This window comes from Capricornis sumatraensis, chromosome 12, assembly GCF_032405125.1.
Source record: "Capricornis sumatraensis isolate serow.1 chromosome 12, serow.2, whole genome shotgun sequence".
Taxonomy (NCBI): domain Eukaryota; kingdom Metazoa; phylum Chordata; class Mammalia; order Artiodactyla; family Bovidae; genus Capricornis; species Capricornis sumatraensis.
Window position 1 is genome coordinate 39,917,253 of NC_091080.1, and position 27,223 is coordinate 39,944,475.

General features: G+C 39.2%; 1 protein-coding gene across 1 annotated transcript; it reads right to left on the reverse strand.

Annotated features, from left to right (window-relative positions):
- On the reverse strand, positions 1–27,223 carry USPL1 (ubiquitin specific peptidase like 1). The gene is made up of 9 exons (XM_068984471.1): positions 27,166–27,223; positions 23,539–23,704; positions 22,896–23,024; positions 19,876–20,521; positions 16,378–16,491; positions 12,347–12,476; positions 8,985–9,110; positions 4,724–4,881; positions 1–3,437 (listed from the first exon to the last, which is right to left on the reverse strand). Exons 2-9 carry the CDS (start codon positions 23,635–23,637, stop codon positions 1,555–1,557), a joined length of 3,285 nt encoding a protein of 1,094 aa, XP_068840572.1. The 5' UTR covers positions 23,638–23,704; positions 27,166–27,223; the 3' UTR covers positions 1–1,554.

A 27,223-nucleotide genomic window follows, 5' to 3' on the forward strand; every position in this document is an offset into this window, starting at 1 on the left:
AAAGACTCAAATAGCTAAGAGAGTTATAGTAAATATTCAGCCTCACTAGTCATCATGGAAATGTAACCAAAATGAGCCAAGGTTCTCCCTCCCCCAACCAATGCTACTTCCTAGTGCTGATGAGGATTCAGCAAAATGACTCAAGACCAAAAATAAAAGTGCATATTCTTCAACCCAGCAATTCCACTCCCAGAAAATAAAACCTGGATCTGGGAAAATTTTTGTCAGTAAGTATAATTAACAATAACAAAACAGTACAAATCACTTCGAAATATAAACTGATGAAGCAGTGGTAATACAATGTAACATTACACAGCTATCCGAAAGGTGTCAAAAAACGAAAGATGGAAAAAATGCTCATGAAACATGAACACAGATCATTAACAAACAGGTACAAGAGAAGCTTTTATTTCTTCAAAGTCTAAATGCATAAAAACATGAAAATGTCTGCAGTAGTTATTATCACTAAACGTTAAGATGAATACTCTGAAATCTTGGTGTTTTCTTGTATTTTCCCAGTTTTTCCTTATAATAAACGTGTCACTTTTGTAATCAGAAAAAAGGGAAGGGAGGGAGGTTTGGAAGTAAATCTAACGAATTAATTCTGAAGTTGAGTCCCTAGCAAAGTATTCTTTCCCCAAGATGGCCACCCTTAAACCTTAGTAACTCTGCTGCTAATTCAAATTAATACAGCAGGAGGTGCTGTTTGGGCACCTGAAGTTTAAATGAAGCTACAGGTTCATATAAGGAAACTATTTCTGCCAAAACATCACTGTTAGATGGTGTGTTCCACTTTGGCTACAGAAATAAGTGTCTTAGGGGAGAAAGATGATACTTACAATCTCTTAGCACATCAACACAAAAATGCATTACTTTTTCCTTTTATAGATCATTTTTTGATCACAACATTATGCAACATTCTACTTATGAGTTTCCTGCCATCTTTTTTAAGGAGAGAAAGAGGAGACAAATTACATTGGGGGGGAAGTTTACATTCTATACCACTCTACTGGTACAAGACACATGCTTAGGCTCTTATCTAAGACCACAGCACCACTAGTAAAAGCAGTCACATGCTCACATACCATATACAGTCACTTAAGTTTGTATCAACTAGTGTTTCTCCTGAACCAACAAAACTAAAATTTGAAATGTAGAAATTGAGTGTACCCAACTGTACAAATTGCTAGAAACTATACACTACTTTTCATTTTTAACATTTTCAAATCCTCATTCATCTACCACAAAATGAAGCCAAAAAGGAGAACACATTCATCATTATTTAAACTTATGAAACAGATCACAGGCTTCATGGGCATGCTGCTGCTACTGCTAAGTTGCTTCAGTCATGTCCGACTCTCTGCAACCCCATGACTGTAGCCCGCCAGACGCCTCTGTCCATGGGATTCTCCAGGTAAGAAAACTGGAGAGGCAAAACTTTCAGTAGCTTACATTTTATTCATGACAAGGCCAGTGTGTCAAACACTACCTAGAAATACAGTAAATTTTTCCAAGAGTAGTAATAAATATTAAACTAAAAAGAGCCAAAAGCACTCAACAATTCTCAAACAGATATTCATCAAAATGAGGTAAGTCTAATGTGTCATTTGCTAAAGAATTTAATGCTGAAGCAGAAAAAAACTCATCAAAAATATCAGTCTTCATGGGACTTTCCGAGTTCAATGTTCTAATAAAAGCATTATTTGTGAGTGAATCTGGCTGAAGTTCACTCTGGTTTTTCTTGGGGCTGCAGTAATTATGCTCCTGCCTCAGATGTGTGTTGTGGGGAATACTGTTGAATTCATTGGGAACTGGTGCCGGGATGTGACTATCTCCCATTTCTAAATACCTGAAGTCAGCCTCCCGGTTTTCTGAGAGCTCTGCTGAAACCACACTGGTCGGGGACAGTAATTCTGCTAGAATTTCTTCATGCGTCTGACCACCGTACGGGGAAACACCGGGAACTGTGGCACACCCTGATTTATTATCGGCAATGTCAATTTGACGCTGCAGTTCTTGTAGCAAACCTTCTATTGACTCACCATCATTTGGAGACCCACAATGGGACACCTGTTCTGAAGGTTCACTTGGAAGTGTTCCGTTTTGGGGGGAAGACATCAGAGCGGCTAATTTCTTCTTTTTTGCCCTAAGTTTTTTAAGAAGTTTTAGACGGAGTTTATGAATCTGACCCTCAATTGTGTCTCCATGGTTTGGTGACAAAACACCATTTTCATTTCCATGAGAACTGTGGTTGAGGTGAGCTCCACAGGAGGCACTTTCACATCTCTTCCAAACTTCCGAATCACCAGTGCCATCAGCACGGGGAGGGGAAGCTGTGCTGGCTGGTGACTGATGGCTTGGAGGAGAGTTACTCACCAGAGGCAGCTTAGCTGCCCTCCTGTGAGCTTTCCTGGAGGCCTGGCTGGCCTTTTGTCTTGAACCTTTAGTTTGAAAGCCACCAAAATTACTTGCCCCCTTAACTGAAGGCTGCAAATCAGTCACAGTGTTTCTGTTATGAGCTGAAACACAAGAGGGCATAAAAGAAACACCCTTGCTTAATAAGCCTTTTACCCAACTTCCCACAAATGGTTTCTTCTCTTTCAGAGGTGGATTCTGTAACGGCTTAGCTGTTACAGTTTGAGAAAATGCTGTGGTTTCTTCTTCCTTCCAATCAGATACCTGAGATGTAACATGTTGTTCTGGATTTAACTTCTCAGTTTCTGGTACAAGAAATTGTTTCAATGAAGCATTCCTCTCTAGCGCGACTGTACCCTCAGTGTCTACTGACTTTACTTGCTGTGTAAGGTCCCCAGCACGAGTGTCATTCACAGGCTGAGTAACTACAGTATCTTCTGTAGTCACCTGTACTGACGGCATAGCTAAGAGTTGGGATGAAAAGCTTAAATCCATAGACTGGTTGTGGGTAAGCTTGTCCTCGCATGGGGCCACTAAAGCAGCTATGAGTGGCTTCTCTGACTGCAAAGTGTTTGCTTCAACAACCCCTACATTTTCTGCCACAGGTTTGTGTTCTAATAAAAAACCTTCAGAGTTGGACTGTACTTCTTCAAGTGTCAAAGGTAAGATACTGCTGTCAACTGAACCTTTCAGATCTGGAAGAGAATGATGTCCAGGAGCTATGGCTTCATCCTGTGAGAGGGTATTAGGAACCATGGACACATCTGTGGGGTGCGTTCCTGAAGATGGTTCAGCTGAGGCAGCTCTGCCTGTAGAACATGCTGCTGGAGACGCTTGCTTCTCGTTGCCAAAAGCGTACTGGTCACTAGTCTTTTTAAGTTGACGGCAGGCAGGTGCTTTATCTGTCATCTGGGATGTTTTTCTTTCCCAAATAACAATATGTATCTCCGAAGCGGGAACCTGAAATGTCTCATGCCTTTCAGAACACAGGCCTTTTAAGTCATCACATTCTAGCCAACTTCCTGGGGAATGGGGAGTGAAAGTGAGAGGTTAGATATTCAAACAGACCACTATCCTAGGTAACTTTCTTCTGGCCTTTTTAACTGCTATTATTACTGAATACCCACCAAAAGAGAACTTGAAAACATGGCCTTATCCTTATGTCACCATTTTCCTCTGCCGAATGTCAAGTCCTTGGATTTGGATAACGAAAGTTATGGACTCACATCCAGAAATGTGAAAAACTGAGGCAGTGTTTACTCTTTTCTAAAACGCTCATAAAAATCAAGACAGAAGTATCTTTAACTTATGGAACTGAGAGTACAGTATCACCTGATATATCTAACAATATCAGAAAATAGATTAGGTTTTTCATATATATGAATTTTCAAGATAAGTGAAGCTTGTTACCTCAAGGACCAACATTTAATTTGATTATTTTATTGGTGGGGGTGGTGGTTAGATGATCAATGACAGGGAAAGACATTAAATACCCCCTCTAAAACACCAAAAACTCCCAAACAAAACTATCTGCTAAATAAGTTTATGTCGATACAGTCTTATAAACAATCCGAACCCACTACTTCTTATCCTATACCCATTAAAACTTTGAGAATATTTTCTTTGCCTAGGTCAGTGGATCTCCACCACAAACATATGTTAGAACCATCTGATTACTATTTGGGCTGAAGCCTCAGAGATTGATTCACTGCTCTAGAGAAGAGCCAGAATATTGTTTATAAGCTAATCATACAATTTTTATATATTTGTCAAAGTTGGAAAATACCTAACCTCTTCTCTCTGAAGAGGATTTTTCATTCTCTAGAGTGCAATTAGACAACTATAATTTTTTTTCAAAGTTTTTTTTTAAGCTATTGAGAACTAATCCCCCCTAAATTCTGAAGTAGGATAAAACTTTAAAGTAATATCTATATTTATGAGTTTCCATTTGCAAAGTGCTTTTATAAGCATATTGTGATATATATCCAAACTATCCCCAGGAAGAACATTCGGGGAAAAATAGCAAACTATAAACCAACAGTAGTCTCTCACCTCAATCTCTTTTTAAAAAAGCAATATGCATATGCATGTGTATACTCATAAACATGCTGATATAAACAAACAAAGGCAGCCATGAGGAGTGATTCTAAAGCAGGGTGATGGGGTAGAGGAGAAGGGGTGGGGTTGTAACAGGCAAGGACAAGAAGAGAGAAAAGAATGTCAAGGCAACATTTATCTTAAAAGAACAACAAACTAGAGTTCAGTCCCCACGCCTATTATCATAAAAGAAAAATGTTTAAGCACTTACCATCAGCATCTAAAATCCATGTTACAAAATGATTATTTGCTTGGTACTGAATTACAGAAGTTACTTGATAAAGACAGCCTTCAGAATGAAATGAATAGCGCTGCAAGTCATTATGGGGTAAGCCTTCTACAAAGTGTAACATGAATACGAGAGAGACTCTGTAGGGGAGAAAGGCAAGAGAAGTCAAATGAATGTGATGCCATGTGTCTGGCTGCACAAAAGATGGTCTGAGGCAAGTGAGTCACACATAACACTCCCAAGGCCAACTGCACTGCTTTTTCTTGAGAACCTCCAGATGTGTGCCTTAATTAGAAACGGAGAACTCATTTGAAGACGTGTGTAACAGTACACCCTTCTCAGAATGGTGTCACTGACAGTTGGAGGCCGTCATGCAGTAAAGCTCTAACACAGGCCATTAAACAAAACTTGCTCTGTAAGCTGCAACACTGCTTTGGCTTACAGAAGATCTCTTGAAAACTACTTCACAGAATCAAAAGAAAAAAATCTAGACCTTTGAGAATTTTCTTTGGCACCAAGTGCCCAAATTTAACTGCTTTTTTGTTAGATGGGACAGGTAATATGTGAAACAAAATAACAAACCTAAGATATTCAAATAAACATTTAAAAAAATCAAATAAGCTAATAATTTGGCCTATTTCTCTGTTTTCTCAGGAAGTAGACAGACCCATCAAGTTAAAATTCTACTTACAAAAAGTTTATTTCTAAGGAAGTAGAAAAGAAAACATACTGGTTATTATAAATTTCAAAACATCTGCAATTTCAAAAATATGTTATTACAGTAACATGCCAAACCAGAGAACAGAATCCGGAATAGGCCTCAGATAACTAAATTTAACAGAACTTTCAGGATTTACAAAAAAATGTTGAATATCTCTTTTCCCAATATTTAAACAGATGTCAAAACTTACTTAGCTTATCAACATTTATTCAGCTGAAATAAACTTGAATCAGTGTCCAAAAATGTAGATTATCCAAACTGACAAGGGACAATTTGTAAATTATTCCTTGTCAATCTATTAGAGAATAATCCAGTCTTTATGTAACTATAAATAAAAAGTCCTGCAAAACTGTCTATATCAATAAATTCTGTTTTTTTGCCACATATTGATCCACGATGCCAAAAGCGGGAATTTAAAAACTGTGAAGCATTTAAGTGTTTAGAAAATTAATGGGCATTTGAAGAATTTGGAGAAAATTCACAATGCATATATCACAAAGCAAATGAAAACATAATCAATAACTCTAGGAAAAATAAAGAGCTATGAAAGAGATGAAACGTAACCACTTATACTCCTTGGCAGGAGAAGGGATGTATGTATACTCATAATAAACAATGAAGTACTGATTTAACCAAAAAACGTAGTCATATTGGAAGGACAGGGAGAGGTTAAACACAGGTGGGGCCCAGGTGACGGTGTGAGAGTCCCAGTCCTCAATATTCTAAAAGGTGCAAAGGTACACTGCACTGAAATGTCAAAGTGAATGCTACCTTAAAGGTTTAAAGCAGGCGCCTGGAAATGGACTAGGAGGGACGCTGTTCTTCTCTCCTTTTAGGTCTTGGCACCAGTAGATTAACTGAGATTTTGTTACTTGGGTGAAAATAAAACCTTCAGGAAAGGTTCTGAGGGATTTCTTGGCACATCCAAGGCCATCGGGAAACAGGAAGAGAAGGTTAATGTCACTGGTTCTTTACTACATCAAATGAAACCTCAAAACATGTCCTTTAGGTGGGGACAAAGTTACAGAGGAGGTACGTGTGTGAGTGCATTAACAAAAAAGAGAGAGAAACTGCCTAACGTGGAACTGCTGCTGCCGCCGCCAAGTCCCTTCAGTCGTGTCCGACTCTGTGCGGACCCAGAGGTGGTAGCCTACCAGGCTCCCCTGTCCCTGGAATTCTCCAGGCAAGAACACTGGAGCAGGTTGCCATTTCCTTCTCCAATGCATCAGACTCAAAAGTGAAAGTGAAGTCGCTCAGTTGAGTCTGACTCTTCGCGATCCCATGGACTGTAGTCCACCAGGCTCCTCTGTCCATGGATTTTCCAGGCAAGAGTACTGGAGTGGGGTGCCACTGCCTTTTCCAAACATGGAACTGACCTGTGAACTTTTACAGAGATGGGGCTTCTGATAACACTAAAAAAAAAAATTCTGATCAGTCTGTCCACTGAGGAAAAACAGAAGGCTTGCTGATATATAATGAAGATGTATCTGCTCAAGGGCAGCAGAAAGCTTACAGAAGGATGAAGAATTAGCATGCTTAAGTCCGGGAGAAGATGGATACGCAGACAGATGAACCTATGGCTCATTTTGAATCATCTTAGTTCTTGAAACCAGGTTAAGGAAATCCCAGAATTCTAATGACTCTAGGCACTTGATAATTATGATGGTGTGATCACTCATCTAGAGCCAGACATCCTGGAATGTGAAGTCAAGTGGGCCTTGGAAAGCATCACTACGAACAAAGCTAGTGGAGGTGATGGAATTCCAGTTGAGCTATTTCAAATCCTGAAAGATGATGCTGTGAAAGTGCTGCACTCAATATGCCAGCAAATTTGGAAAACTCAGCAGTGGCCACAGGACTGGAAAAGCTCAGTTTTCATTCCAATTCCAAAGAAAGGCAATGCCAAAGAATGCTCAAACTACCGCACAATTGCACTCATCTCACCTGCTAGTAAAGTAATGCTCAAAATTCTCCAAGCCAGGCTTCAGCAATACGTGAACCGTGAACTTCCAGATGTTCAAGCTAGTTTTAGAAAAGGCAGAGGAACCAGAGATCAAATTGCCAACATCCGCTGGATCACTGAAAAAGCCAGAGAGTTCCAGAAAAACATCTATTTCTGCTTTATTGACTATGCCAAAGCCTTTGACTGTGTGGATCACAATAAACTGTGGAAAATTCTTCAGGAGATGGGAATACCAGACCACCTAACCTGCCTCTTGAAAAATCTGTATGCAGGTCAGGAAGCAACAGTTAGAACTGGACATGGAACAACAGACTGGTTCCAAATAGGAAAAGGAGTACGTCAAGGCTGTATATTGTCACCCTGCTTATTTAACTTCTATGCAGAGTACATCATGAGAAACGCTGGGCTGGAAGAAACACAAGCTGGAATCAAGATTGCCGGGAAAAATATCAATAACCTCAGATATGCAGATGACACCACCCTTATGGCAGAAAGTGGAGAGGAACTAAAAAGCCTCTTGATGAAAGTGAAAGTGGAGAGTGAAAAAGTTGGCCTAAAGCTAAACATTCAGAAAACGATGATCATGGCATCTGGTCCCATCACTTAATGGGAAATAGATGGGGAAACAGTGGAAACAGTGTCAGACTTTATTTTGGGGGGGCTCCAAAATCACTGCAGATGGTGACTGCAGCCGTGAAATTAAAAGACGCTTACTCCTTGGAAGAAAAGTTATGACCAACCTAGATAGCATATTCAAAAGCAGAGACATTACTTTGCCAACTAAGGTCCGTCTAGTCAAGGCTATGGTTTTTCCAGTGGTCATGTATGGATGTGAGAGTTGGACTGTGAAGAAGGCTGAGCACCGAAGAGTTGATGCTTTTGAACTGTGGTGTTGGAGAAGACTCTTGAGAGTCCCTTGGACTGCAAGGAGATCCAACCAGTCCATTCTGAAGGAGATCAGCCCTGGGATTTCTTTGGAAGGAATGATGCTGAAGCTGAAACTCCAGTACTTTGGCCACCTCATGCGAAGAGTTGACTCATTGGAAAAGACTCTGATGCTGGGAGGGATTGGGGGCAGGAGGAGAAGGGGACGACAGAGGATGAGATGGCTGGATGGCATCACTGACTCAATGGACTCGAGTCTGAGTGAACTCTGGGAGTTGGTGATGGACAGGGAGGCCTGGCGTTCTGTGACTCATGGGGTCGCAAAGAGTCAGACACGACTGAGTGGCTGAACTGAACTGAACTGAGGCACTTGGGAGAGGTGAGGAAAATGGAAGTTTAATAAGCTTAAAAGAGAGAAGACAAAGAAAAAAAGGAAAGAGAGTAGGTGTGGGGTCAGACAATTACCCTAAGTCAGCTCTGCAGTGGTGTGTCACTTGAACAGCTTACCAGAGCTCCTGACAGAGAGAAGCACTTTGGCAATTCATAAACCTATGCTAACTCAAACTTCTAAAAAGCAAGTTGCAGTCATCACTTTCAATACTACACACTGGGGGAAAAAAAAAGTAAATCCACATTCACTTTGTTCTAAAAATAGTAAGGCAATTTAAACTCACTTTTCTAATACCATTTTTCTTATTTGTGACTTATTGTTGCAATTGTTACATGGACCAAAATGGGCAGCCTTAAGTGGGTGCCACTCAGGGATGACATTTGTAAAGGTGACCAGATTCTTCACACATCTATTAAAAAAAAGAGAGACATAATTTTGATTAAGTTAAATTCATTCATGTTACCTTAAATCAATGACTATAACAGAAGGCACTTTCCTTTATTTATTCATACTTTCCTATTCCCACAAAAGTGTGTCCATGTTCCTTCCTAACCCTACCCTAGTAAAGTTTTCTGTAAGGACTCTCCACGTTAATTATCTATAGTTTCTCAGCTATGAGATGAAAATGTTAAAGGCAGGGTTTCTCAAGGGCAATCCCACTGCTATATATTTTACACTGGGTTATTCTTCGCTGGAGGGCATTTACCTGTGCACTGGAGGATGTTGGGCCTCATTCCTGGCCTCTCTACACATGAGAGGCCGTAACAGCCTCCAGCTGCAGCAACTAGCTATCTCCAGACACTGCCAAATATCCCATGGGGCATGAAAGGGCCCTGAGTGAAGGACCACTGCTTTAAGGCTTTCAAATGTATTAAGAGTTCATCCTTAATCAAAAAATGCACCATCTGGCTATCCATTACTAACAACCAAAAATGAAAAGGGGCACTTACAAAAACATATATTCGGGAATAGCAACAACTTAATTATTTTGATTCTTAAAGTATAAAAATATCAGTTGTGAAAAAATACGGTTTTCACAGTTTACATGAGTTCTAAATTTTGTACTTTAAGTCTGAATATTTGATACCAACAGTATCTGCAAACATGATCTTTACAGATGCACACTATAATTCAACTCGATTAACAGTGTTATTAAAAGAGCAATTACTTATTATCTAAGAGACACCACCTTCTTTTATAAATAACAACAAATACCAGTAACTTATATGTGAGGTAAGCACAGGCTGTTACAAATAGGTCAATTCACAGGGAAGCTAACATTTTAAAGGCAAAGCCACATAAAGGTATCAACAAATGCACTGACTGTTATTTCTGCTACATTCTCAGTTTCCAAAGATAAATATTAAGTAAAAGCTCCTATTTTTCATTAATAAAAGGGAGTTTGTCTCAGCAAATAAGCATTAATGCCCCACATGACATCTCACATTCCTGAGCAGGTATTACATATAAGGCACTAAGCCAAACTCATCTACCAAAACATCCTGTGGCAGGCACTCTTTTCATCCCCATTTTACAGATGAGGAAAATGAGACACATCAGATGATAAACCCGACAGACATGAAATGAGTTCAGGGAGCCCAACTCCAAGGTCTTTAACTGCCTGCAGAAACTATCTTCCAAATCATGTCAAAAGCTCTCAAACTAGCACTAAAAACAGCAGCACACAAATGAACAAGTTTGCGGATATTCTTCCACCAGATTAAATGAAACTAATTTTCAATGAAATGCCACTTCATTTTAAGCTTTTCCCCTCTAACTACTTTTACTTTTAGAGCAAAAAACTCTAACAAAAAAAGAAAAAAAGGGAGGGGGGCAAGTGGTTGGTGGATTCTTTCCCTTGAGCTCTCATAGTTTTTTTATACGGCTCCAAAATGCACTTTTCACTTTGTATTCAAAGCCAACAGATCAAAATAACGGCTAAGTCACTGGCCCTCTGTTATGTTTCCATGTTACTTCCCTAACTGTCTGAATTTGGCCCGAATAAAGATGATTTCTGCTGAGTTCCTGGCACAGAGAACATGCTCAGTGAAAAGCTGTCAAACAACTGAGACACAGATTCCGGAAAAGCTATCATCAAGCTGACTGTTGTCTTCAGGCTTGTTTCTGGTATTTATATTATTTGAGACCCAGGTGGAGATTAGGCAGCATACCTCAGTGAGCAGGCAAGTCTGAGGAGACAGGAAGCCTAAGCCTGAGTTCTTCCACTTACTAGTCTGTCACCTCAGGCGTCAATTTAACCCCTTTCAAGTTTCAGTTTCCACATATGTCGAACGAGGAGAAAGTCAGATAATTTATAGAACTCAATGCCAGAAGACCTAGAAGCAGATGTTTGTTCTAATACTCATACAAAGTTACTTAAGTCCTAGGTATGAGTGAAATGCTAAGTCTTACTCTGTTCCCTGATGGACAGGGAAGCCTGGTGTGCTGCAGTCCACAGGGTCACAGAGTCAGATATGACTGAGCGACTGAACTGAACTCTGTTCTAGTCCTTTTGACTTAACTGATTTGAAAAAAAAACAACAACAAATGCTTCCTGGTTCTACAGCCTGGAATTCCTAGAGCATTCTCTCACACTCAGCTCTCCTTGACTAATCCTTAAATACCTGAAAATAGTCTCAATTAAGATAATGAATATCTGAAGTAGTATTTTTTCATATATATTTATTCAATAATGTGGAGACTCCAAATTTTCTAGGTTATTAACAGGTGAATTCAATAAAAGAGGAAAGGATTTACCTCTATTGTAACAGTTTGAATAAATGACCAACAGAACCAGCGTGGTCATGTTTTAATTGACAGCCAGCCAGTGACTTTCTCATATAAGGACACAGCAAAGGCATCGTGTCTGATAAATTTTCTCTCCCTGACTCCTCTTCCAAAACCTAATTTCTCTATTTTTTAAATATGGCAGGTGTATGGAAGCAAAACAGCTTTGCAGCTTCTTTCTTCTCCATGTTTCGTCCTGAGTACCAATCTCAGGGTCATGTATAACAATCGTGATCTCTCTAATCCTCACCTAGAGGCAGCAGGGAAGTAGAAAGCTGAGACAGTTCACGTGTAGAAGGATTCTGGTGGTGGCTCTTTCATAGGACTAAGGGAAGGAATGGGAGAGCGTAAGTTACCTCTGAGATCTGCTGCCAAGACTCTGGGAGCCTAAAATCAAGTTTCCACAATGTTGAAAACAAGCAAACAAAAGCCCTAGTCTCTAATATAGGAGTAAACAAAACACATATGGCTTTGCAAAGAATTCTAAGAGGTATACTTACTCAGCGGGGAATCCAGCAGAAGCAGGGGAGGCAGGGGACTGTGCTACTTCACCATTAGTCCCCACTTCCCACTAAAGAACTCCTTAACAAAATTCCTTCTAGGAATCTATCGAACCATTTATGTTTATTTATTATTATTATTTTTGGTACTCTTTTAGTATGAAAAAGCAAGTAAATAATACAGCTTCTGGGGCTCAATTTTTTCCTTTTAGCGGTGGAGAAACTTCAATACACAAAAGGAAATTTTATCAAGGGTAAAGACAGCGATGCTACAAGTGGAAGCAAGTTTTCTTCATATTTCATTACTTGGAGACATTTTCAACAGAATGAAGCCACTAAAGAAAATAGAAACACTAACCTGTTTTGATACTTGTGTCCACAGTGTGAACATTCAAAATTCCAAGAAAAAGAGTATGTGAAGAGCTGTTCAATGTGGGGTTCTATTTTTAAGAGCAGGGGAAATGCAAACACAGGGCTTTCCATATCACCTTGAAGAAGAAAAAGAAAAATTATTGCTCATAATAAACTGAAAAAAAAATTACAAATTGTCTTTTCTCACTATATTCACAGTATGAATATATGGGAATACATATGTATGATAGAGTAAGTTATTCACAGTTGGGCAAGAGAAGTTTTCGAAGCACTTTCTAAAAATGCCCATCATTTTAATTAACACTCACTATCTTTCATTTGTCTTGGTGACACTTACGAAAACACCTAAGACAAAGATACAAAAGACTCACACTGTCTCCTCAGATAAGCTTTTCTCTGGGAAAAAAGAAATCCTCATAACTGTGACAGTTCTAAAGCATCATGAAAACAAAGCAAAAATATGTAGATTTGTTTGGTACAGATGCTAAGAATAATATAACTGGAGAAACACTGTAGGATAATAATTTCCAAGTTGGACAAAACCATGAAAAAAAGCTCTCTCTACTCTGACTCTCTTGTTTTACAAAGTGGTGTAGGCGCCAGGCTCACAGAACCAGACTCCTCAGCCACTACTCTTCTTAATCTTTTAACAAATTAAACTTCAACAACTTTAAAACTAAAGAATATCTGAATTTTGTTTTCATTAAAACAAAAGCTGCACTGTGGATTCTATCTTCCAATTTGGAGAGCAGCATGTTAGGAGGATTTAGATTCTCCTCACATTCATCTTCCAATTGCTTTCCCTCCTTTCTATCCTCCGGGGAGCTTAGATGCTGCTTTACTGATTTGGCCCAAGGACTAATCCAAGCCCTGCCATCGTCTACCTCCCCTGGGACAGCCTCACTTCTGACGGTCGCTTTTCTCCAACCCTGGAACTACAGCTGTCTGGAACACAGTTGAGAGAAGTCATTTCGGTCAGCTGTACTGAAAGGCAGAATAGTGGATCTTCCTGCCTAAGCATCAGTGGTCTTAGGCACCACTCTATCAGTATCAGTTGTCACAAAGGTTATTTTATAGTCCCACTGCTATTTTTGTAAAAAAAAAAAACAGAAATCCGAAACAAAATATCTTCATAAACAGAAATAACAAATTAATCTCCTAAAAATGAACATCATATGCATAAAGAGTGTGTAGTATAGCATGAGTTTGTAATTAGCTATCAGCCTTTAATTACTTACTCTGTTGAAACTAATATCAAGTGAAAAAGGAAATAATCTATATTGCATTATGACAACATAATCTTTAGCTCTAAAAAATATATAGTTCTCAACAAATTAAACTATCACAAAAGAGCTCAAAACACAATTGAATAAGTTATATGATTACAGACCATTTTAGGTAATGTACATAGCTCCTAAATTGATCTTAATTATTTTTCCTTTGATTATCAGTTTTAGGTGTCTAAAGCGTCCTATTAGAGAAACATACAATACCAAAGCTTATTTCTAATTTTGTTAACCTCCTATCTAAATTAAGTGGTTTCTCTGTCTCTACTGCCTTAACCCAAACTCCTGCTCAACTATAGATCTTCCTCAACTCAACAGGGTTATGTTCCAATAAACCTATACAGTGTGGAAAATATCATTAAGTTGAAAAGGCATTTAATCCTCCTAACCTACCAAATATCAAAGCTTAGCCGAACTTACCTTCAACATGCTCAAAACACTTAACATTAGCCTACTGTTGGGCAAAATCACTGAATACAATACAATGTCTATTTTATAATAAAGTACTGGATATCTCATGTACTTTACTAAACACTATACTGAAAGTGAAAAGCAGGATGCTAGACTGGATCCAGAATGGTTTTAAGCATATCGGTCGTTTACCCTTGTGATTGCATGGCTGGCTGGGAGCTGCAGCTCACTCCCACTGCCCAGCATCACAAGTGAGTATCATAGGGCTTATCACTAGTCTAGGCAAAGATCACAATTCAAAACTCGGAGCAGTTTCTACTGATTGCATGTATCTCTTCAACACCACTGTAAACTGGAAAAAAATCAAAAGTTGGACCACTGAAAGATGGAGACCATCTGTACCTAGGTTGCATGTTTCCCTGAAGTATCTTGTTCATCAGGATGCAAACTTTTCAGTGACTCCTTGCTGTCTAGCTATTCAGGTTTCCTCTTCTGTTACTGGCTCATTAATGTGTCTGGCCACTTCTCTATCAGGTTTTTTCTTTTTTAAACTGATGTACAAGAATTCTTCATAAGATATCCTAGATATTATTTCTTTGTTCTGTCTTTACACAGAGGTTTTAAACTTTGATGTAACTGCAGTCACCAATTTCTAGTAAAATAGTGACCTATATTTTCTCCCAAAGTTTTACAATTCTGCTTTTCATGTTTGCTACTGCTAAGTCTCTTCAGTTGTGTCCAACTCTGTGCGACCCCATAGATGGCAGCCCACCAGGCTCCCCCGTCCCTGGGATTCTCCAGGCAAGAACACTGGAGTGGGTTGCCATTTCCTTCTCCAATGCATGAAAGTGAAAAGTGAAAAGTGAAAGTGAAGTGTCTCAGTTGTGTCCAACCCTCAGCAACCCCATGGACTGCAGTCTTCCAGGCTCCTCCGTCCATGGGATTTTCCAGGCAAGAGTACTGGAGTGGGGTGCCATTATGTGAATACTGGAAGTTTCTTTCTAATTATGCTGTGAAGAAGGGCTCTAATCCCACCCACACCCCCTCCCCTGCCAATCAGGAACCAACCATCACCATTAGGAAGAAACCAAGTGGGGGTGGGGCAGGGGGAGGTGGGCAGGTTTGGATCTGGACTTTCTATTCTGTTCTATTGGTCTGTCTATCCTGGTACACAACAGTCAAAGACTAAATTACTCTCTACACTGACATAAATAAGTAGATACCATAAAATACTGGCTTTTTTCTTAAAAAAAAAAAAACATATATACAATGAAGCAAAGGAAATATCAAATTGAAGATAGCAGTTATCCTTGTGGTGAGGTAAGGAATAATTGGGAACAGAGTATTAAAAGGGTATTAGCTGTAATATTTCTTAAACTGTGAGTAGGGAGAGCAGAGAGGATAGCTTACAATGTGTTTTTTTAAAAAAACAGTAATGAAAATGATTAAGGGTCTGGCTGATCTTAAAACTGTAACCAATATTCCAAGCCAGTACAGATTCTACTTCTCTTTCTTTAGTGGTTTAGAATACATGTTAATATTCAGAATGAGGACACACACATTGTAAGATTCCAACGTGTTCCCAGAAGCAAATGTTAGGTTTCATTAGTAAGACCTTAAGCACTAACGTAGCCCCTCTCACTGCTGACTGAGTAGTGCAGACACACTGAGAGGATGCTACTGTACAGGAAGAGCTACATGCCTGCCCAATTGCTATGAGTGCACAATTTTCAGACATCCTTTCTCTGTTATACAGAAATCCACATCCAAGGCAGCAGTAGAGCAAGACACAATCTTCCAAACATTTATAATGAGCAGGGATAAGCAGGGTGGTGATTCAGACTGGGGAAGAAACCACTCTTTAAAATTCAACTGGGAACTGAAGTAGGGAACCTGAATAAACATCTCAGGTCACTCTAGGAGGGAACTGATAGCCGCAAAATGCAACATGGGAGCCCCTCAGTTTACACTCTGGCGATCTTACGGACAAGGCTCCTCTGGGATGACTCTCTCACCCAACAGATGAGGCTGGGGTAGTCTACTGGGGGAAAGGACAGGGAAAGAAGCCAATCGTGTAACCCCTGAGTGCTGACGTGGCTCTGAGAACTGCATCCACTCTGAAGTGAAGAAGCACATGCATGCATATTTATATAAAACAACTCCATCCTTGAATGACTTAACCAGTGATACGTTTCTACCCAGATTCTCCCTTCCAAGAATCTGATCATCCCAAGTAATAAAACAGTATTGAATTCCCTTATGATGTCAGTATGTCTTTACAGTAGATGAGTAACACAGTTAAATTCCACAAATTACTTACCTAATGTACATCTAAGCTGAGGTTGAAGTCTAATAAAAATTTCATCTCTTACTTCATTCAGACAGGTCTCTATCTTTGCAAATATTTCTGAAGGAAGCTTTTTACAATCTCCATCTAATAATAAAATATAGAACATTATTGATTTCTCATCAACCTATATCTTTCTATAGACAATTAACACATTATCAAAAATGAAAGTTTCTCAGCCAACAAGTTATCCAGAAACAAAATGGAAAACTACAAAATTCTTAATTCTTCTTCTCTTTGTAGTATATCATGTGTGTATGTGCTTAGTCAACTCACCTGTGTCTGATTCTTTGTGAACCCATGGACTGCAGCCCATCATGGGGTATCCATGGCATTCTCTAGGCAAGAATACTGGAGTGGGTAGCCAATTCCTTCTCCAGGGCATCTTCCCGACTAAGGAATCAAACCCAGGGTCTCCTGCATTGCAGGCAGAGGTTTTAACCATCTGAGCTACCAGGGAAGTCCCGTAGTATACCATAGATTCTCTCAGTCTTTTTTAACAGCACAATATCGTTAGTACTGACTGCCTGGCTCAACATCATTCTGCCGGAGTAAAATCTTAGGGAAAGTTTTTCTCACCCAAATAATCACAGGCCTAGCTAAAGAGCTACATGTTAATATTCTGGCCATCTCTGAAACATCTGAGGCGGTTTCTTTCAATGCAATTGTTCCTTATGCTAAGACAACTTCTAATCAGTTAATCTTATCTTTAAAACTTTTACTGAACTTAACTATATCTCAGGAACAGATAAATTTATAAGGAGTCTTAATATTATGATTACTTCCCAAACAAACATTTGGTATGTTTCCCTCCTTCTACTCTCTTTTTTGGGGGAGGGGGAGGAAGGAGGGCATGAAGGGATCTTCACTGACATCATCGCATTTTGTACAACTCCACATTCTGCTTTTTTTACACAAATGTGCTTCATTAAAAACTTTGCAGGCTAGTTATTACACTCCAAGTGAACCGTAGTTTTATTGGCCATTCCCTATCGCTGGACATTTAAGATTTTTCTCTTTATTTTACTGTTATAAATACTATTATCATGAACATCTTGGGGCACATACCTGATCATGTGTTTGACATTCTTTAGGGCCAAAGTCTTCAAAATTACTGACAGAAAACTAAGATTAGCAAAATTAAGAAACTAAGATTAACTAAAATTATTTTGAGTAAAAGCCTCCATATGCACTTGACTCTGGCTACTAGATCTTTTCACTCAAATCTCTTACAAGTAAATAATTCATATAGCCTGATCACACACTGCTTGTGCGTTTCACTATGAGAACATCTGGAGTCTCCTGTAATAAGAAGTGAGCACTGACCAGAATTTTTGGTATCTGATCACACTGGAAAAAAAGAGAAAACTTACAATCAACAGTAATGCAGCTGGAACAAATGTAATTACAACTATATTATAAAAATGACAATTATCTTGTAAAAGATGAATAAAATACTGAATAACTAAGGTCAAACTGCATAAAAGTAAGGAGTCTCCCCTTCCAGACCGAAAAGGCCATAATAATTTAAACAGCCTGGCACTGGTGCAGCGACAGGAAAATATTCAAAGATGGGGAAACAATGTATAAGATTTATATAAAAGATTGCAAGATCAAAGTCAGGTTGAGTAAAGATGAGGACAGCAAGACCTAGAAAGCCCTAATAATTAATATAGTGTGGTACTGGTGCAGAGACAAAGTGACTAAGAGAACAAAACTGAGCGCTAAGGAACTGCTTACACAGACTGGAATATGACAAAGGGGGCATGGCAGATCACTTGAGGAAAAAGGTGGAGCTAGAAAAACTGGCTATGCAACGGGAAAAAAAATGAACTCTCACCACACACCATACCCAATTACTTCCCATTGAAAGAAGAATTTCAATGTAAAAAGCAAAGCTCTGTGACTTCTCAGTGAAAACACAGGTGAATGACTTTCTCATCTTGGATAAAGGAAACATTTCTGTTTAAAGCCACAAACATTACTAGCTACAAAAAGAAAGATGAACAATTTCTGTACATCAAAAGGGATCTTTAAAAAAGCAAAAGCACAAGATACAAACTGGGAGATGTAGCAAGCTATCTGACATAAATAAACAGAGCAACAAGGACATATAAAAGCTCAAATCAGTAAGCACATGACAACAGAACAAACAGGTATAAGACACAGACAGGCTTCACAGAGGGAACAGACGGTCAATCTATACAGGAAGAGCAGTTCAACCTTTCTAAAATTGGGGAAAAGCAAATCAGGACCATTTTATATCATCCAAATAGCAAAAATCTCCACCTGTGAAAATAGCCAAGGGAGGAAATATGGATGAGGAAGATCTCATCTATATTGCTAATGGGAGTACACACCGATACAACCACTCTGGAAAACCATCAGCCTTTATCCAGTCTGTGTGAACTCAGAGTCTGTCCTAAGGTAGATCCAAGGGAAATTCTTGGGCCCTGAAAGATTGGCCTAAAAACAGTCATGGCAGCAGTATTTATGATGGCAAAAATCAACCCAATGATAGATGAATAAATGCACTGCTATTAAAGCGTCTGCCTTCAATGTGGGAGACCCGGGTTCGATCCCTGGGTCGGGAAGATCTCCTGGAGAAGGAAATGGCAATCCACTCCAGTATTCTTGCCTGGAGAATCCCATGGATTGAGGAGCCTGGTAAGCTGCAGTCCACGGGGTCACAAAGAGTCGGACATGACTGAGTGACTTTACTTTACTTACTTACTTACAAACTGGTATTTTGACAAACTGGAAATATTACACAGCAATTAAAATAGGTGAGCCACAGACACAAGCAGCTTTACAGATAAATCTTGATAGAAAATAAAAAAAGTCCCAGAAAAAATACACTGTTTATCTTTATAAAGTTCAAAACATTAAATTAGGCAATATATTACTTAGCCATATATATGTAGGAAGAACTATTTAAAAAGAAAAAATGATAAAACACATTTTAGGATGATGATTACCTTCGGGGGGAGTAGAGGATGGCATGGGGAGGAACATATAGGTACATGTAAATCACTGCAAATATTTTATCTTGGGTTGGAGGTGGTTCCTGGGTATCCTATTTCATGAAAAAATATATATCCCTCACTGTGAAGTGATTTTTGGAGAATTGTGGGATTATGGGTGATCGACTTACTTCTTTATTGCACTTTACAGCAACTCAAAAACTTACAAAGTTTTACTTTGATGGACTCTATGTTGACCACCATTGACCAACAGATAAGATATAACCACAGACCCCTTACTCTTAGTTTTTGAAAAAGACTGCCTTTTGGGCAGTCATGATAACACAACTAGTATTATCTCAAGCTTCACGATATGGTCCCTTTGGGCTCTGCTCCCAGGTCTCGACACAGAACAATGGGTACGAACAGCATCTTTTTCATGCGCTATGAGACAAGTTCAATATTAGTCTCTCTTAAAATTAAAGAGAAATAACACATTATTACTAACCTTTAACTCCATCCAGCTGACTGGTGTGCAGAAGCTTATTGGCTTCATTATACCTGGTAAACAATCGCCCGAACACGGACTCCTCTTTAGAGCACAGGTCAGTCACAGTGCTTTTCAGCCCTTCCAAGTGCACCAGTGCTGACAGGATACAGTCTAACCAACACAGGGCATGTGCGTTCTTCCACTGGACACATGAAGTCTGGCAAAATGAGGTATGTTTGCTCTCCAGTGGCTTTTCCAGTTCAGATGTGCATCTTTCATTTTGAGGGCGAGTTCCTTCAGTTCCAGAAACATCAACCATGGTAGCATCTTCCTCAGGAGCCATGTCAACAGTATCAGCTTCCAAAGCCTCATTCTGCTCCCAGGAATCAGCTGTCCTAACTGGATTCTGCTGTCCACTGTACAGTGAACCAGGTAAGCCTGGTGAGGTTCCATCATTTTCTCCTCCATTATGGTTACTGTTCAAAACTTGTTCACTGTCAATGCCTCGATGATTTTTAGTCTTTTTGGAATCTGCTAAAAGAGGTAAATCTTCACAGTTGGTTTCCAAGATCTTTCTCTTTTGAGGCTTATTTGGAGTGTGATAATCTTCCAAACCCGGAGAAATTAAGTTATGAAGTGATTTAGAGCCTAAAGGATAGATGCACTAGAAAGAAAAAATAAAAATTCAAATAAGCTCAAGCTTTACTTCACCATTTCTATATCATGAAAAATATGTATAAAATGCTAGCATTAATTTGATATGAAAGGATATATAATATTATCAATCTAAATTTGAAGGAACAAGGATAAACAGTTAATCAAAACTTTAGTCCTCAAAAGATTAGTTTTTTCCTAGTTAATTTGAATAGTCAAGGGTTTAATCTAAGCTACACCAGGGTAAGTTAACAAGGAAAACATACATATTTTTGCTTTAACAAAGAATCCAATGTTGAATGAACTAAAAATTCTAAAATTTTATGATGAGTGTACTATTCTTTTGGGGATAGGTATACTGTGTGGCATTAAAAACTAGAAAAGTAGTTTCAACGTAAAAAGCTCCAAAGAGTAATGTCTGTGTTACACAGTTTTGAAACTGAGTATTAACCCAAGAGCACATCAGTGGACCAATTTCACAACCACACTGGGTCTCAGAATCAAACTGGCTGAATTTTAATGACTTCACCATACATGAACACAATTTCAGCCAAATAGCAAAAGTGTAAACAAGTCACTAAAATAACCAACGAATTTTCCCTAAGCTTGAACACCAGCAAAACATTTTATAAGACAGATGCAAGAAATCCACATCCTGTGTGCCTTCATGTAAAACATGCCTTCTTCTATACAGGTATGGTAGACAGCCAGATCAGTGACCTCTAGTGAACTAAAGAACTGTATCTCCAAGTAGTCAGGCCCTAGAGTCAGCACCCTGCCACAGCCTTGGGCTTGGCCATGTGACTAGCTGTGATGGGACATGAACAACCAGGATGCACACGGAGGCCTGAAGCACTGGCTGACTGGACTTGCCCTCTCGCCGCCCTCTTTCTGGAAGATACTTTCTTAGTTTCAGCTATTGCACTGTAAGGATCCTAATTAGCCTTATGGAGAGACCCTTGTGGAGAAGAAGTGAGATTCTTGCTGACTACCTGAGTTGAGTTCCCAGTTGGGAGCTGGCATTCACAGCCTGCCACGCAGACTAAATTTAGCTGTACCAGCCAACAAAATGGGAAGTGTAAGAACGGCCTTGACAACCCACAGAATCATGAGTGAAGCCATTAAGTCACTTTGTCACTAAGTTTTGAGATAGTTCATTTTACAGCAACAACTGAAATGCACTAAGAAAGAAAGAAAGAAAGATGTCCGACTCTTATGATCCCATGATCCTCCGTTCATGGGATACTCCAGGCAAGAATACTGGAGTGGATTGCCATTTCCCTCTCCAGGGGAACTTCCTGACCCAAGAATTGAACCCAGGTCTCCTGCACTGCAGGCAGATGCTTTACTGACTGAGCTACGAGGGAAACCTGAAATGCACTAAATCCTCCATTTTAAAATATAGCATTTTCTATATAAGTGAACACTATATTCCTAATATTGCACTTGTTTAGAAATTCTTTAGTTTAACAGGACAAGTTCTTCATTTTTCCATTACTAACTAGTTGTGCAGTCACCATTAACAACTTAATCCTCGACTTTTATACCCTGAGATTACTTCCTTAACCCTACCACATGTCAGATGATATAGAACACTTTAAAATCAATAGCGGTGATTGTGTATTCAAAAAGTTGTCCAAAGAAATTGAAAGCAAGACCTTGAAGAGATATTTGCACACCCATACTCACTACAACATTATTCACAATAGCCAAGAAGTAGAAGCAAACCAAATGTCCATGTACAAACAAGTGGATAAAGAAAACGTGGTATACACATATTAACACAATAGAACGTTATGCAGCCTTAAAAAAGGGAACTCCTGTCATATGGTACAATATAGATAAACTTTGAGGTCATTACATTAAGCAAAATTACAAAAAGGCAAATACTGTATGATTCCACTTATATGAGGTACCTAGAGATTAGTCACATTCATAGACAAATTAGAATGGTAGTTGCCAGGGCTACAGGGAGAAGTTGTTATTCAATGGGTACAGAATTTCAGTTTTGTAAGATGAAGAAGTTCTAGAGTTCTTAAGTACATAATATTTAGAGGTTAATAACTTTCTCAGTGAGTCCCAAAGTTAATAAACCAACAGACAAGAGTGACAAAATCTAAAGGACCCCTATAAGGTTAAAAAAAAATCTTGAAATATATTTCCTCCTCTAACAAGTCTTAACATCTTCATGTAATAATTCAGGAAACTGAGTGGAAAAATAACAGAGAATATTTAAAATTGCATACCAGACAGATCTAGAGACTTTGATTATCTACATATTAAAAAACATACAATCTAAAAACTACAAAATGAGCACAAATTTAAACAGTGAAGAAAAAAGCAAAAGGCTAAAACTTTGATACCATCTAAGATTAATACTTTACCTGCAGATCCTCACACAAAAAGACAGATTCTTGAAAACTAATTCGGTAAGTCTTTAAGGCTTTTAACTTTCCCTTCGCCCTACAAGAAGGGCAATATCCATCTGATAAAACTTTAGCTGAATCATAATTCTAAAAGAGAAAAAAAGTAAATTAAAATAGAGACACTCAGAGATTTTATCAAATTACAAAAAGTTAAATGTAAAAGTAACCAGAAAATTTTTTTATAATTTTCACCTAGAAGCATCCTGGCAAGATATCTTAAAAGACAGCAAATAAAAGAAATGCATACAGGCTTTAATACAGCTATTATTCCAAAAAGAATATATTCTAGTTTTAAATATTAAAGCAGGTGTTAAGAATAGCATTAGTTTTATTTGCAAGAAAAAAAGTAACATCAGTTACTACTGAAAATATGTTCGACATTTTCAAACAGTAAACCGTAAGGTCTGTGTTTTCTTTCTACTTTCACGTATCAGTGAAACAGAGAGGTAAACAGAAACAGTCTTTCGCCATTACTGTAAGATTTCCGTGGAAGATACAATTTTTTAGAAATTAATTGGTAAAATTAAAACCAAATTTAAGTCTCAAAAACAGGAGGGAAAAACACCAACTTTGCACTGAGGCAAAAAATAAGTGCACTAACTTTTCCCAAGTACCCCACCATGTGGAGTGAAGATTTCCCTATATCAGCCCCTGGTCCAACCACTGGCAAACCATTTCCACTCTTCGGGGAATCCGTCATTCCGAGTCATTGGCTAATTTATGTCCCTTGAAACATGTCAATAGCACTAAGGATTTCTCAATGAACCCTGGAAAAAAAAAAGTCAATAGACAATTAAACAAAAATCCTATTTACTTTGAAAAAGAGCTATGCTATTTTAGAAGATGGATATACATTAAGTATATTTTGAGAACTATATATCCTACGTTAAACAGATTCTAAAATTGTTATTTTGAAGTGAAAGCAAAATATCTAAATTTATTTATAAATCTAGCAAATTTGTGGGAAGAGGGCACAGACCAGCAATAGGACCAGTCTTCATAGTAGACTCTTTAAAAGCAAACATCAAAACTTGTAATAGAGTTAGCTATTAGTTAACTGTATCGACCAGAGTTTGAAAACCTAAGTTTTTAGTCTATATACAACTTAAAACAAATATATAAACATTATATTAAGAAAGTACTTTACAAAACCCAGATCCATTGTGCTATTACCTGACAAGGAAAAAAGAACCCCCTACGTTCCTATTGCTTTCAATTACCAAGAATACATCACCAGCTGAGAACAGTGTCACTTCTTAAAAGCTGACAATAATGTACTTCATTTAACATTAAATAATTTGTAACAGAACAAAAATATAAACACTGTCATAGTACAAATTACACATGTAACAAGTGTTTTTTGAGTGTAGTCCCCTGGAGTAGAATCACATTCAGTCAAGTCAAAATTATGAGACTGGAGTTCAGTGTAAGGGAAAGTAATTGTTAACAGTAGTTCAGATTTAAAATACAAGGAAAACTAGATAAAGGAGAACTCTGGGCAGAGTGAATCACCACTTCACAGGGATGCTGTAGAATACTTGCAAGAAAAACGTTTTTCCAATATCTAAGAATCCATGATTCTATGACAACCACCTCTTGGAAAACTGGGGCTCACAGATTCACTTTAGTAACTAGTTATGCTCTTCTGTTTCACAGGAATATACTTTACACAGCTTTCAAGCCAAGGAATAATTCCAAAAATAAAAATTCTCTTCAGAAAAGCATCAGTGAATCTCAAGTTGCTATTCCTCAAGAAACATTCATAAGCAGGGTTTCTCAACCACAAGATTACAGACATCATAGACCAGATCAGTTTGTTGTGGAGGCTGTCCTGGGGGTTAAGGGGATGTTCAGCAGCATCACTGACCTCTAACTGCTAGAGGCCAACAACACCCACCCCTCAGTTGTGACTGTATCTCCAGATGTTGCCAAATGTCTGTCAAATGTTGCCAACCTGAGGGGTGGGGTGGGGGTAGGGGGCCAAATTCAGCCCATTGAGTATCACTGCCAAAAGGATAAAAAAACAAGTTTAGTGCTTCCCCTTTTAAGCTCCTCAGGGAGGACACCAATTTGTTAACTCTGGCTGGTTCTGTTTATAACCTACTCACAGAAGGGAACTATACAGGAAGAGTCAAACTTTTAGGATTCAACAGTGGCTAAAAGCACGGGCTTTAGGTTCAAAACTGTATTTGGAAAATTAGATGATTCTAAGAATTAAATCATGTATGGATGTGAGATTTGGACTGTGAAGAAAGCTGAGCGCCGAAGAATGGATGCTTTTGAACTGTGGTGTTGGAGAAGGCTCTTGAGAGTCCCTTGGACTGCAAGGAGATCCAACCAGTTCATTCTGAAGGAGATCAGCCCTGGGATATCTTTGGAAGGAATGATGCTGAAGCTGAAACTCCAGTACTTTGGCCACCTCATGCGAAGAGTTGACTCACTGGAAAAGACTGATGCTGGGAGGGATTGGGGGCAGGAGTAGGGGACAACAGAGGATGAGATGGCTGGATGGCATCACTGACTCAATGGACGTGAGTCTGAGTGAACTCCAGGAGTTGGTAATGGACAGGGAGGCCTGGCGTGCTGTGATTCATGGGGTCACAAAGAGTCGGACTCGACTGAGCGACTGAACTGAACTGAAGAATTAAATGCAATGTGTGTAAAATGTTTAGCACCTGACACATAGCAAATTTTAAGTACTATTTAGTGCTATTTTATACATTATGCAGAAAATAGGCAGCATAGCTTGGATCATTCTGCAGTATTCTCCAAAAAAAAAAAAAAAAAGGGCTGGTAAGCCATGTATCTGGAAAAAATCTTCCTTGTTGAAAATTTCCATCTGCCTGAGGGATTAAGCAAACTTTTCCACTGGTTCTCTCTCTACTAAAGTAGAACATGATAAGAATTCAAATTTGCTCTCCTGATCCTATCACCCAACAATTTCAGTGGAAAAACAGGTAAGCTGGTGGTTGAAATCCTGAATATGCAGAAGCCCCAAAAGAAAATTCATCAAAAAAAAAAAAAGAGGTAGGCTATTCAAGTCTTTCAAATACCACTTACTTGGTCCTAGATAGAAAACCCTGGGGTAGTTCTTACAACTTAATTTATCCCTGAATGACTGCCCTCATTGTCCTCTCTTCAAAAAACCACCTGCTCCTGCTCCTTTTGCTTGCATTTCTCCTAGACTTTGGCACCTCTATGCTTACAAACACACATACTAGAAAATTTGAGTGGTTCTCTAGTCAAAGTCGTCAAATTCTGTGGACAGTTCTTTGGAAGCATCTCAAACCCCCACTTCTGTCTTCATCTCCATCTCCACTCCTTATCACTGCCAAAGTGATGCTTTTATGAAAGAAAAACAAGTCTGAGTCTGTCGCTGCCCAGCTTAAAATCAAGTAATGACTCCAGTCTGATTACAGTAAAGTCCAAACGCTCCATGCGTTTGTGTTCAGTCGTTCAGGGTTACCTGACGGCAATGCTAAGACCTAAATACCATCGCACTGTGAGACCACTGCCTTTCCAGTCTTACCGTCTGCTCCACTTCACCCTCCCCGTTTTTTGTTTTTTTGAGCCGCTCCCCACCCCCACCCTTTTCATTACTTTTGTGAACCACTGACGCTCCAGAAGCCCAAATGTCAAGTACTAACCCAGCACGGACCCAGTAACAGCAACAAAGCGTCAAGTTGGTCCTGGGGCTAGCGAAAGCAGCAATTAAGCTGAAGTCACAGCCCAGAGCAAAATGGGGAAACCCAGAGAACCAACTGCTCGAATAAGGCCTTACACCCGTTTAAGCTTTCCCTCCAAGGAAGGGGGCTCGGCACGCGAGCTGTCAAAGGTGAGGCCACAACAGACTTGAAGCCGAGGGCTAAGTCTGGCTTTCGGCGCCCAGCCCTGTATGGTACCCAAGCCAGCCGTCCTGAATCACAGACCAGGAGACATGAGTTTCAAAACCCAACCTTGGAAACCAGAGGAGACGCAGGGTTCCGTTAATTCACGGTCCTTATGAAGGGGGGGGGGGGGTTAAGGGGACCTCTGGTTTCTCTTCAGCATTTACCTCTCTGAGTCCAAGCGAATGAATCTGTGACTCTAACACCTTATTCACCAAGCCTTTCTCCCAACCAGCCTAGCCCCTCCTTTCAACCAGCGTAGTACCCCCACAGATCACCCCAGCTCCATCCGCTTTTCCTATTTCAGAAGCTGAAGGAAGCTACTCCGTCTTTTCTCTTACCTGCCGCCGGCTCGGCCCTTCCTCGCGTCCGGGTCGCTCGGAACTCCCGTTCCAACTG

What these genes read in the sequence shown, in the direction of transcription:
- USPL1 (XM_068984471.1), bottom strand. Translation starts at nt 23,637, where the DNA reads ATGACGGATTCCCCGAAGAGTGGAAATGGTTTGCCAGTGGTTGGACCA. An exon ending in TTTTGTGTGAGGATCTGCAG is followed by an intron (nt 20,522 to 22,895) that starts GTAAAGTATTAA and finishes TTTTCTTTCTAG; the next exon opens with TGCATCTATCCTTTAGGCTC. An exon ending in TCAGCTTAGATGTACATTAG is followed by an intron (nt 12,477 to 16,377) that starts GTAAGTAATTTG and finishes TTCTTCTTCAAG; the next exon opens with GTGATATGGAAAGCCCTGTG.